Source organism: Sorghum bicolor, chromosome 5, assembly GCF_000003195.3.
Source record: "Sorghum bicolor cultivar BTx623 chromosome 5, Sorghum_bicolor_NCBIv3, whole genome shotgun sequence".
NCBI lineage: Eukaryota > Viridiplantae > Streptophyta > Magnoliopsida > Poales > Poaceae > Sorghum > Sorghum bicolor.
Genome location: NC_012874.2, coordinates 22,675,162 through 22,688,072, shown reverse-complemented (window position 1 = coordinate 22,688,072; position 12,911 = coordinate 22,675,162). Strand labels below are relative to the sequence as shown.

At 41.1% G+C, this 12,911-nt stretch overlaps 1 protein-coding gene across 1 annotated transcript in view; it reads right to left on the bottom strand.

Annotated features, from left to right (window-relative positions):
* Window positions 1–6,354, bottom strand: part of LOC8071830 (cycloartenol synthase) — a 73,620-nt gene extending 67,266 nt beyond the window's left edge. The window contains exons 1-5 of the mRNA XM_021461615.1: window positions 6,157–6,354; window positions 4,588–4,773; window positions 4,017–4,106; window positions 3,723–3,917; window positions 3,545–3,629 (exon numbers count right to left, since the gene is read on the bottom strand). Coding sequence (XP_021317290.1) covers window positions 3,545–3,629; window positions 3,723–3,917; window positions 4,017–4,106; window positions 4,588–4,773; window positions 6,157–6,354 — 754 coding nt within the window. The remainder of the gene's footprint in view (window positions 1–3,544; window positions 3,630–3,722; window positions 3,918–4,016; window positions 4,107–4,587; window positions 4,774–6,156) is intronic.

The following is a 12,911-nucleotide window of genomic DNA, read 5'->3' as shown; positions in this document are numbered from 1 at the left end:
ACGACTGGGAAGTAATTTGCCATGACGTGCTTGACCCCTGCTGCTGACGGAACTGCGATCTCGTAAAGAGTAATCCAGTTTTTGGGGTTCTCCTTTCCATCATATTTTTTAAGCTTCTCGAGCTTAAAGTTGTGGGGCCATACGGCTTGGCGAAGGTGTGAGGACAACTGTCTTAGGCCGGGGGGGCATGTGCTGCGTCGTACTCAATGCGTCACGTTTTCGTGTGCCGGTCGTTCCGTGGCGCGTCTATTGATGCGTTCGCGGGCATCCTTAGGAGGGATGTTGTGGCGTAGAACCCTATCTTGGTTCGTCTCCTGACCACGCCCGCGTCTTTGTTCGCGGTAACTACCAGTGTCCCGACCACGGTTGTCGTGTCTAGTGTCCTTCTTGCGATTGTTGGCGGGGGAGCGGCTATGATGGCGCCCGCTGGTTTGTGGTGAAGTCCGGCTATGGTGAGTCTGGTCAGAGGAGACGGCTTTGACCCGTTTGAGCAAAGTAGCGGTCGGTCCCATCGCGGTGATCACATGTGCTCGTATATTGGATCGGATGCCCTGGTACTCTTGAGTATCAGGGAGTCGGTCCAGGTTTGCCATGGCAACAGCCACGTTGGCACTTGGCGTCTTGTAGACTTGCTGATTCCCAACCATGTCGAAGGCGTCGCTGAGGTTGTGCGGCGCGAGTTGTCGTTCCTCATCTGCTCGCCGCTGAGCGCGATCGGCGTTGCGCTATTCACGCTGTTGTCTTTGTTCGTCGGTTTCGCCATCAACAACTGGTTCGTCATTGCCGACGTTGAAAATCAGATCTCCTCGTCGAGGTGGAAAGACTGGAAAACAGGAAAAACCCGGGGGGTAAGGTGGTAGATCCAGGTCGTAGTCTTCGTCCTCGGGGTGTAGAACCTCGGTGGGGACAGATCCTGTGCTAGAGTTCGTGCTGGTGTCCTTATCGTCTGGCAGAATCCAGATGGATACCATGTTGACGAAGTGGCGAGCTGGTGTGCGAGTTCGTCCTGGCGACAATCCCATCTCCCCGAACAGAAAATCGATATGCCTTGAAAACTGATCGGCCGCGTTGCTGAGACTGTGAGGGAAGTTCTGGTCTGGGGAGGCTGACTTGAACTTGACAGTCCGTCCCGCGGTGGTCGATGTTATCGTCAAGGACGATTCCAGTCGTTCGTGCGTGGAGACACGAGTTGGTCGACGGGAGTCAAAAAAATTTGATGTTACCGGCCGATCGGGCTTGCACGAAATTGAATCCACCAAGTTGGAGGCTTCGAGAAGTTTGTGGTCGGCGCGATCGAGGTCTTGAAGAAGGTACCGAGTTGTCGACTCGCTTTGTCCTGTAGCGAGGGAGCGGAGGTCGGCTCCTTAGAGTCGGCGTGATCGGAGTCGACGCCTCTGCTGTCCCAGATTGGATCTGGACTTCCTCCGGGGTCATGATTCTATGTTGCCGTCGTGAGTTGTCCAGGTGATTTGTCCAACGGTGAACGTGAGACCTTCAGCTACGTCCGCGGAAGCTGGAACGATGACCATCTTGTTCGTCAGGAGAGCTGTGCACACACCCCCTACCTGGCGTGCCACTGTCGACGAAAGCTAGTCGGCAGTCTACCTTAGGGTATACCCACGGTAGTAGTTTATCGGTAGACGGTTCGCAAGCTATGAACTTGATGGTGACGGAAGACACGGACAAGGTTTTTATCTAGGTTCGGCCTCCGTGTGGGCGTAATACCTACGTCCTGCATCTGATTGTATTGCTGTGGATTGTGTTGAGTTGAGATGAGATGTCCTAGGGGGGTCCCTTGCCTCTCCTTATATAGTCCAGAGGGCAGGGTTACAGATCTGGAATCTAGAATTTGTAAATTGTTTAAATTCAAATACAACAATGGTTCTGCAAAGAAATATTATTATTTGTTTAAAAACACTTAACCGTGGCGGGCAACATAAAAGGACCGCTACGATTAATAGCAATACCCGCAGCGGGCAATATAAGACGCCCGCTGCGGTTAATCTATTAACCGTAGCGGACAACGTAACCTGCCCACTGTGCTAAATAGGCATTAACCGCAGCGGGTGAGTTATGTTGATCACTACCGTTAATAGATTAACCGAAGCGGGTAGGGGCGCCGTAGTGGCCACGATTTACCATGGCTTTATGACCGTGGCAGACGCGTTTGCCCGCTGCGCAAAAGGAAAAACGTCCGCCACGGTTATTCTTTCTGCGGTAGTGCATGTGTCGTATCTGAAGGAACTATCCTTTGGCCTATGGTGAGCATCTGAGGCAGCCCAACCGCTGGTTGATATGAATTTCTAACATACTTTGTGTTCCCTTTGGACCAAGTATAATACGAGCTGTAAGTGGGCTGAATGCTCACATGGAGTATAGAGGGACGAAGAGAGAGGAGAAGCGGACTGAAGCTTACAGCTCATATACAGGAACCAAGAAGTTTTGTAAGACATACAAGTAGGCTATAAGCCGGCTAACTATTAGAGCAAGTTTAATAATACAGCCCACTTGTTGACTGTAAGGTTTTTACAGCCTTCTTCCAGCCCACCCATACAATAGTTAGCTATTCACTATAAATATATGGCCCACTTATCTCTCTCACAAAGTTTCTTCCTTATTGTGTCTAAGTTGGCTGTAAGCTTACAGCCTGCTTCTCCTCTCTCTCCTCTCTTCTCTCCTCCACATCAGCATTTAGCCAGCTTACAGCCCACCATAATACTTGCTCTTATACTAGTGGAGTGATAGATTAGCTGTAAGTTTCTATGTAGCAGCAGCTGACTCTGAGCTTTGATGAGACAAAGTAGGGAGTAACAAAAAGAGAACCGAGAACGTTTAGGTTTAAAAGGGGCAGCTAAGTTGTTCACTGTTAACACAAATGGGAGGAGATGGTTGGGCTACTACCTACATATTTATGGTTCTGGGACCCTTGAATGACATGGCTTCACCAAATTGGCGAGAAATATGCTAGCAGGAGTCTCCTATTGAGATATAGTAGATATAGTACACAGTAGATTTATTTGGCTAACATTTATATATACCAACTTGTGGATTTTGGTTTTTTTTAGTTGTCTTTTTTTGAAAACTAAAATAATCAACATTGGTATTAAACCCATTGCATAACTGGAAACAATGTTTGTACTTGTACATTTGGTGGGTTGTGTTATGAATTTAACGTGATTGATGTGGAAAAAAATCACAAACCAACTTTCTTTCACCCTCCAGCCTGGCCTTTCTATGTTCACAAATATACCATTTAATGTGATTTCCATAGGAAAAAAATCTAACAGTAACACATGGAGCCATTTAAGTAAGCACTTTATATTGTTCCACTTTATATGGTTCCCAACAATAACAGTCAAAGATATCTTATTAGATGGTTCCACCGAAAAACTAGGACAATAGTCCTTTCCAAATAGAAAGCATAGGGCCATGGCTTATTGACCCACAATGGTTCAAGATTAATATCTTAAATAATTGCAAACAAGAACTGTGGAGACAATAATTCAAAGATTAGTTGTTTCAATGAAAAGGCAGAAGTCGGAACCTGGGTGAAAAGGCAGGTGATATGGCAACAGCCACATTTCTGGTGGCAGTGGGTTGTTACCAGACCAATCGTATACCCCAAGTACCTTAAAAGTTACGTTTAGGGAGTTATAGCCATAAATTAGGATGTGAAACAGGAATAAATAACCACTATGATCACAGAAATCTCCTATACACACCGTTAGCCAAAACTTGCCCCATGATGTTGTATATATTGCTCCTCCGCGCTCTAAGATCCAATTTCGGCCTTTTTCCATAGCTCCGTCTCCACTATTTGGGCCCTCGCCAATCAATCTCAGAGTAACATAGTTCAAGGTTGTGCCAAACATTGTGCTGTGGCCCTCAATGTGCAACCCCCACCCTCCATCTTTGTTCTACACTTGCACATGCAAATTAAATCAAATTAGTGAAACTGCTTTTGGCGACTGCATGATTTAATTTCATTGTTGGTCAATAAAGGAAAGGAAGCTTGCCTGATGATTATAGAGATAGCGGCACATCTCCCTCTGATGTTCCGAAGATAAAACAACGTTCAATGCTCCAGTCACATACAATACTATAACCTATTACAATATAATGTAGTCAGTATCTTTCTTGTAACCAAATAATGCAAAATATACTGTAACGATTGAAAATAAAAAAGATTGATGACAGCCAGCTGCCAGGTCCCATGCATATATGTTCCAGTGGTGTTGGTCACCAAAATTGCTAGGCATATGTGTGTCCGATGTGTTTATTTATAGTGATGACAAAAGTTTAGTGAAACCAGACCAAAATTGCTACTTCCTCTAAGCTGCAACTTCTAGAGTTGACTTAAGTCAAAATTTTAAAACTTTGACGAAATTTATAAAAAAAATGCTAAGATTTATAGTAGCAAATAAATACCATTAGATTTATCATTGAATATATTTTCATAAGATACTCATCTTATGTCATAGATATTGATGCCCTTTTATAAAAAGTTGGTTAAAGTTGAACAAGTTTAAGTGACACGGATTCTAGGAGTTGAAGTTTTCAAAGACATAGGAAAGTAGGTCCAATTACCAAGCCTGGCAAAAGGAACAGAGGACCACTACAATCGCCAGGCCAGTGTCCATCATGTGCCTGGAGAGTAGCGAGGTGGTTCATAGCCCGTTTCAAAGAGGACAACACAGCTTCCACCGTAACGTCTTCATTCTCCCCTATCTTGACAGCAGGAAGGTCCAGCTTAAGAGGGTTGGCTTTTGCATACTGGAGAAAGGAAAACAGATGTGAGTAATATAAGTATATGCATGGAATAAGAACTCTGAGAGTGAGAGTAGTAATAATAAATAATTATTTTCTTCATTAGCTAATAATCTATCTCTCTCTTCGTTACCATTTGTGTCCATTTACCAGTGGTGAATCCAGCCAAAGAAATGATCCAGGGAAGACATTAATTATCAACTAGCTATGTGTGGAGCCCACTGCTTTTATGAATAAATCAAAAGGGCGATTGTTTGTTTGCTCCCCATCGCTTAGGCCTTCTTTAGTTCATAAAAAAAAATCAAGATTTTACATTACATCGAATCTTGTGTCATATGTATAGAGCATTAAATATAGATAAAAACTCTAATTACACAATTTAACTGTAAATTACGATACGAATCTTTTAAGCCTATTTACTACATAAATAGATAATGGTTATAAAAAAAAACAAAAATGCTACAATGTCAAAATCTAGAAAAATATTAGATCCAAAGAGTGCCATAGTCTTCTCTCCTATGCGCCTCGATGGGTTTGTGTCTCCTACGTTTCTCCTCCATTATCTGTTCCTCTTCTCTCCTTCGCACCTTAGGCCTTGAATAGTTCACTCTAAAAATTATTTTTTTTTCAAGATTCTTCATCACATAAAATGTTGCGGCACATGCACAGAATATTAAATATAGATAAAAACAAAAACTATTTGTACAGTTTGCATGTAAATCGCGAGATGAATCTTTTAAGCCTAGTTACTCCATAATTAAATAATATTTGTCAAATAAAAACGAAAGTGTTACAGGATCAAAATCTAAAAACTTTTTAGATCTAAAGAAACCTTTGTCGAGCTGGAACACGTCCACGTGGGAGGGCTACGTGGCTGCGCCTAGTGGCATGGGATTAGGGACGGGAGTCTAGGACAAACGCCCTAGTTCGCCCTACTGGCTCCATCTCTGCTCATCTATTTTGTAATTTTAAGAAATACATCTTTTTCTCGTGTCAGGTAATTTTTTTAATAAATATTTAGCTAGCTAAAATTATTTTAGTTATTTTTGGGTGACTAATGGAACTGAACTATTTAAAATCATTTTAGTCAATGTGTTTGGAACTTTAGCTACTAAAGTGACAAAAGTTTAGATAGTTAAAATTTAGCAGGGGGAACCAAATAGGGCCTAAGTATATGTCGTATCAACAACTTTTATGTTCTATACGTGCTTCTCAACTTCTGGTCGTTTTAGTTCTCACACTTTCTATTCACGTGTTTACTTGAAACTACTGTGTCTAATATATCATTTATTTATTTATTTTGTATTTTGATTGTATAATGCTAACCTGTTTTGTCCATGTGTTCCAACAATAACATGTATGGTACGTATACATGATGCATATACAGACCTGCATGCGCATGAGGACATCGGCAGAGTGCCTGCGCTGGAAGCGGTAGTCGGAGAAGTCCCGGCGCGCCTTTTCCACATCGGCGCGCTGCTCAGGCGTCCCGAGGTCAGGGTCGAATTCCCAAACGGTCCGCCCGCTGAAGCGGTTTGTCGAGCGCAGCATGGGGCTGCCGCCCTCCCCCACCGTCAGCTTCCACATGCGACTATTTTATGGGTGCAATCTCGATAGCTAGCTAGCTACCTAACTGCTTTTATGTTGGCAAGGCGTATGTGTGTATATTGGCCTCCGGCCCTTTCTATAGCAAAATGATGCCACTAGTCAAGTATATTGTTGCTAATAAACTAAACTGTCATGTATATCCATATCTATATCTATATCAATATTTATATCTATATCTATATCTATATCTATATTTTTTTCGAACAGGGCTGCTCTCGTGTTTCTTTAAGATGAAAGGAGTTTGAAATTACAAAAGCTGTTAGGTTCGCTACCTTTACTCTTTTGCGAGTGGCAAGCGATCAAAATAGCGGAACTAATAACCTAGAGAAACATAAAGGTACTATACAGCGCTTGTTTGCGCGACACTGACAGGTTAACAAGCAGGTCTAAATGACCGCTATCGGCGTAGGCAAACGTCCGCGGTGCGCCGGAGGTACAGATGTCGGCCGCCTCCCTCAGCATCGTGGAATATAGATATTCTATATAGATATTCTATATCTATATTCCCTTAGAGCATCTGTAAGAGATGTGCTATTCCTGTTTTCATCTCTATTTTAGAGTTTAGTTGTTAAAAAATGAACTCCAATAGATACTGTTTGCCGGTTTCTAAATTGGCCAGCGACCTATCCCATCTTTTCCATTGACCATAAAAAGTTACTCTCTCTGTCCTGTAATATAGTATATTTTAGAAATATTAAGATAAATTAAAAAAGAACATAAAACACGCATGTATCTTCCACTAGTACAAAGAAGCACTACGCTGGCGGTATAATATAATTTTTACAGGCGGTTTGAATTAAACAACGCCTGTAGAAAGAAATAGGCTTGCCCGACTAAAAATCCGCCTATGAAAATCAATTTTTGCACGCGGTTTTCCTAACAAAACCGCCTGTAGAAATCATGTGTTTCTACAGGCGGTTCTCCTAAGGAACCGCCTGTGAAAATCAATTTCTACAGGCAGTTTTCTTAAGGAACGACCAGTAGAAATAATTTGAAATTGATTTTTTTGAGCTTTTCAAATGACCTCTTTTGGAAAAACCGATAAAATGAAAGTTGTAGATCTTGAAAAGTTATGAAACTTTGTAGTTGATAAGTTTTTCATTTGAAATCATCATGTCTTAAAAAACTATGTTTGAATTTCTCAAATTTGAAATTCAAATTTTGTAAATGACGTCGGATGGAGAAACTACCAGTGTAAATGAGTTTCCAATGGCGGTTGGCTTAAGTAACCGCCAGTGAAGTTTCTTGTATAAATACACCTTCTTCCTCCGTGAGCAAAACTGTTTCTCGCAGCCATCTTCCATAGAAGGCCATTTTAGAGGTCTAGTTTTCACAAAATACAATGAAAGAGGTTTTGATCATTATTTCTTCGCAGAAGGTTGCTAAGAAAGGTTAGTTTATGTCTCTCTTCTCTCTTTTAGTTCATTCTTGCTCAACTTGAGCCAATTTTTTTAATCTAGGCTTTCACCATGTGTTAGAGAAAGATTACAAGAATTACCGAGTATCTCTCCGACAAATATGGAAACCAAGCGATGCTTGCCTCCAACTAGATTTATTCTATGTAGCTATGCTTCTAAACTTGGAGCTCTACATAGAAGATGGTAGAGAATGAATTCTATGAATGATAATGATTATCTCTTCTAATCAATGCATCTAGCCCTAGGGTCTAGCCCTCCTTATATAGGCCGGTGGGATAAACCGTGACCATTGGATCAAACTAACTTAATGGATGAAGATCCTTGCTCCTCAAAGGCGGTTATAGCTTCATCCACAAGACTGGTCCTGATTCATCAGGAGGGTAGGGCGGCTGCCTCTCTTGGCGCCCTGCCCCATACTCCGCTCATGTTCTGCTTTGTTCTAGTAGATTCCCGACTCTTCTAGATCCTTCTTCTGTATACGTGGCGTAGATATCTCATTTCTGTCTATGTAATCATGACATGTGGGCCTCCAAGGGTCAATTCTTGATAACCCCCTATAGAAATAGACATTCACCAAAACCTGTGGAAATCTGTGAGTTGAAACCCTATTCTATTGTTGGTGATTATTTCATGCACTTATTCCATTCTATTGTTGATATAAAATTGATACTTATCTATCATCAACGAGGTCCCCCAAGCTTACCTTTTGCTCATCCCTGAGCAAAGAAAAACTCAGCGATGTATCAGGAGTTGCTGCAATGCTTTCATGTCTTACAAGTACACATGCATTCAAAGAAGGACTCTCCTTCAGATTAGAGTGAACTATTCTGACTCAAGACTCATCCATATTACCTTTCACCATGGGGCTTATAGCTATCACTTAGGTATTGAGCGGTTGAAAGATAGAACAGTTAAGACAAGCGCTATGTTACTCACTCTTTGATCAGCTATTATTATGGAGTTTTGTAATATTTTCAAATAAAACTCAGAGATTCCATGTATGACCCTTTCCAATCTCTCATATGTGGTATTTTTGGATCCTCTCGAAGACATGTGAATATGCCTTCTCTCAAAATATGGTATTTATATCATTAAGACATAACTGCCTTCTCTCTCTCACCCTACTTCTAATTGGCTTATATGGAGCTTATAGGTGGAGGAGATGATTGAAACCTACTTGCATGTATTGCTTAGTTAAACCATGGATCTAGAGAAACTAATTATACAATTAAGTCATATGTGCATGTGAGTAAAATGAGTGATAAGAATGATAGTGATAATGAGGGTGATAACTGATGGTGAATATCTAATTCTAGAATTGCTCCTCGGGGATAACATACCTCCCTAATCTGAGAACAAGGACTTGGATGTCTTTCTTTTCTTTTGAATTGGCACTTTTTGTCCTCTTTCTTTCTTTTTCTCTATCTTTTCTTTTATTCTTTTTTAAGATCAGCCAACCATTTTAATGCACTAATAATAGTAGGGATTATCAATTAAAATAATTGGAGCTTTATTGGGAAAGTAAAATAAGACATAATGAATATTTTTGGTGTCTTCTTCCAGTGTAGAAATGGAACATTTTCTAAGTGGATGTGGAATGTGGATGGATGAATGCGTACTCCTAGGGTACGAGCAGCATAAAGCGTAATGCATATATGTTGGTGGTACTTCAGGAACAGAAGTAACACATAGTGAATGTCTTGGATGTAAGTAGTTGCATACTTCTGAGGACAAAAGTAGCTAAGATCAATGAATGGAGAGCACATAATATTGACTTTAACTGCATGCCTAGTTCCTTATAGTCCACACAGTTTAACTACCCTCAATGCTTATAGGTTGCAGTATAAGTGGAGGTTTTTTTAATCTAGTAAGCATGAGTATTTGGCTATGGTAGGAATTTTAAACTCTTGTCATAAAGGAACTCATCATGTAGCAATTTAAGATGTTCAAAATAAAATTATCTAGAACTCTATTATCTCTAAGAGCAAGATTGATAGCAGCTCAAAACCTTTCGATATCATATCTGTCAACTACCTAGACTTAGATCAAGCATTTGCTACCCACAAGTTCTAGGCTCAGAGCAAAATCTTAAGTCTAAACAGTTGTGTCTAAAACTCAAGAGAGTATATGGTTGAAAACTAGGTACTTCCAAGAAATTAGGGTAGAGCAACTATTCATCATCTCCATATAAGAGTTTATTCTAGAGGTTCGTTATAACAGATTCATTAAGATCTCTCCTTAGCTAGCAAGATTAACCATGAAAGATAAATGAAGGAGTCTTATTGAGTTTATAAGGTTATTCATCTTCTTAGTTTTATCTTATAATAATGCACAAAAAATAAACAGATAAGCCAGGGATACTTAGCTCGGTATACGGGGGGTTGCTCTCCCCCAAGCTGGATGTTGACATGGTCTGCTGAAGTTGCTGACACGCAGTGAAGGTGTACCGATCCTCCAGAAGTGTAGTGGGTACTTGCTATTAGAAACAGCACTTGACTCATGCAGACAACACTTCGACAAGGCTGAGGATGTTCTTCTACCTGTTAGTTCTTATTGATCCTGTAGAACCTGTAAACTCAAATGGAAAACAAAACTTATTCTTTCTGACATAATTTCTGACATTATGGGTGAAATAACTAAACTTATTGAAGCCAAATTTATTCGGCAGTGTCGGTATGCCGAATGGATTTCCAATGTTGTCCCTGTTTATAAAAAGAATGGGAAACTCCGTGTCTGCATTGATTTTAGGAGTCTTAATAAAGCTACACCGATGGATGGATATCCAATGCCAGTTGCCGATTTATTGGTTGATGCTGCAGCTGGACATCGGATTATTAGTTTTATGGATGGTAATTATTGATGGTCCTTAAGTATCAAATATAATCAGCAAATAAACAAAGAAAAGGATCCAACTGGAATCAACATCCAGACTTAGGGTTTTATCTGACAGAATTCCACGAGTTTTCGTGTTTGTCTATTTCTGCAGGGGGTTATCAGGAAATACGGAAGAAAGACCCACTCGTCGGGTTTACATAGAGATATTAACGTGCCGCACAATTATCCTACATCTAGAAGAGTCCAGAAGCCACGGGAACGAACGGGAGACTGGACGGGCTCGGGGGTAGGGCGCCCGCCCTCCCCCCTTGGGCGCCCGCCCTGGCCTCAGAGCCAATCAGGTTCAATCTCGCGGATCATGCTCCACCGACCTAAAGGATCAAGGATAACCATTCAATCAATGTCGGTTTGATCCAACAACCCACATTCACTTGAAAGGACTATATAAGCAGACAGCCTGGCCCCTGGAGGAGAGGACCTCAGACCCCAAATTCATTATTCATCTTGAAAGAAGAAGCCTCTGATCAAGCCCTAGAGCCACCACATCAATTAGATCTCTAGTTTAGCTTAGCTACATAGGATTAGAACTAGAAGGAGTCAATCTCCGATTGGTTTCCGGATCTGTCAAGAGGATTCTTGGTAATTCTCTATTGTTCTTCAATTGCTCATCTTTGTTCTTCAACATTATGAATATGACTTTGTTCTACTTCAGTATATTGATTATGACTTTTCTCTACTTGTTTATATTCGCAATTATATTGTTCTTAGTTTATCATAGTTATATACTTGGCTTAGTTAGATTCAATGTTTTTGATCGCGGGCTATTTCATTTTGCTTGAGCCTATTTTAGGCGCTATAGCGGCGCTATAGGGCCGCTATAGCGGCTGCAATATGCCATAGCGTGCTGCCTCTATCAACGGTAACTAGGCGCTATAGCGGCGCTACTGCACGCTATTTAAATGGAATCGAGCAGAATATATGTCAAATTGTCAATCAACATTTCAGCAGGAGTGCAAACCAAACAACCAGCAGCAAGTCAAAACTCAAAGCACAAGTGTTTCACAGAATCAGAGTTATTAACATAAGCATAAGTGCTGCATAACATAACCAATTAACCATAAATCCAGATTCCAGAAAGAACAATTCCACAAGTGCCCAACCACAAGTGCACAATAAATAAGTTCATCTCATGACCTGACCACTTATCCAGCCAAGAGCTAACCACAAGAACAGTTCAATCATTGTCCAGCTAACAGCATAAGCATTAGTGGTAAACTGGTAAGTGCAATCATTGTTCAGTCACTATGTTGTCCTTCTGAATTTGAACGAAGATCAGAACTAAAATAAGGATGCATTGCAGTGTCTTCTTCTCCATCAGAAGATGGGGCAGATTGCTCTTCATCTTCTAAAGAACTAGGGATCAACCTCTTCCTCTTCTTATTTCTGGATCCTCCCCTCCTTGTTTCTTCTCTTTGAGGTGCAGCTGCAGTTCCCTGTGATGATCCTCCAGCTCCAGTTTCTCCATCATTCTTTGGATCTACTTCTGTTGGCTCTAGGCCAGTAATCCACTCATTGTCCTCATCCTCTAATGCATCAACAATAGGTTTCTCTAGGGGATCTTTGTCCTTGTTCGCCTTCTTTTGCCTCAGCATTGAGTTGAACTTGATGTAGACTAGATCCCTCATTCTATCATGCAGCAGCCTATTGTGTCTCTTTGTGTGCACTTGCATCAAGAACATATTGTCATACTCCAAGAACAGTATGGCTGATGAACATATTAGCTAACTACCAGAACAACAACTTACTTGTTCAAATATACTCCAGCATCTCTCACAGGCTGATGAACTGCAGGTGAGAGATAGAATTCTTGCAGCCAACTTTCTTAGGTTTGGTGCACTACTTCCATGGTTGAGCCACCACTTAGCTTAATTAGGAATCACAGTTAGAGTTAGGCAGTTAGCTAATATCTTGAAAAAAAGTTCTTAGGCAGTTTGACCATTTTACATACCAGGATCAAAATGAATGTTCTTGCACTATCTTTTAGCAATGTCTTTGCCAAATGGTCCTTCTGCATCCTGAAACTTTTGGATCTCCTCAATAATCAAGTCTTGAGTGTCTTCATCTGGAACAAGCTTGGTGATGCAAGTTATGACACCATCTCTAAATGACTCATTCTCCTCTATACTCTTCTTGTTTTGGTAATAGTAGAAAGGGTTCAAGTAGTAACCAGCCCTATGCAATGGTGTCTTCAGCTTACTTTGGTGCAACACCAAAGCCAGGAAC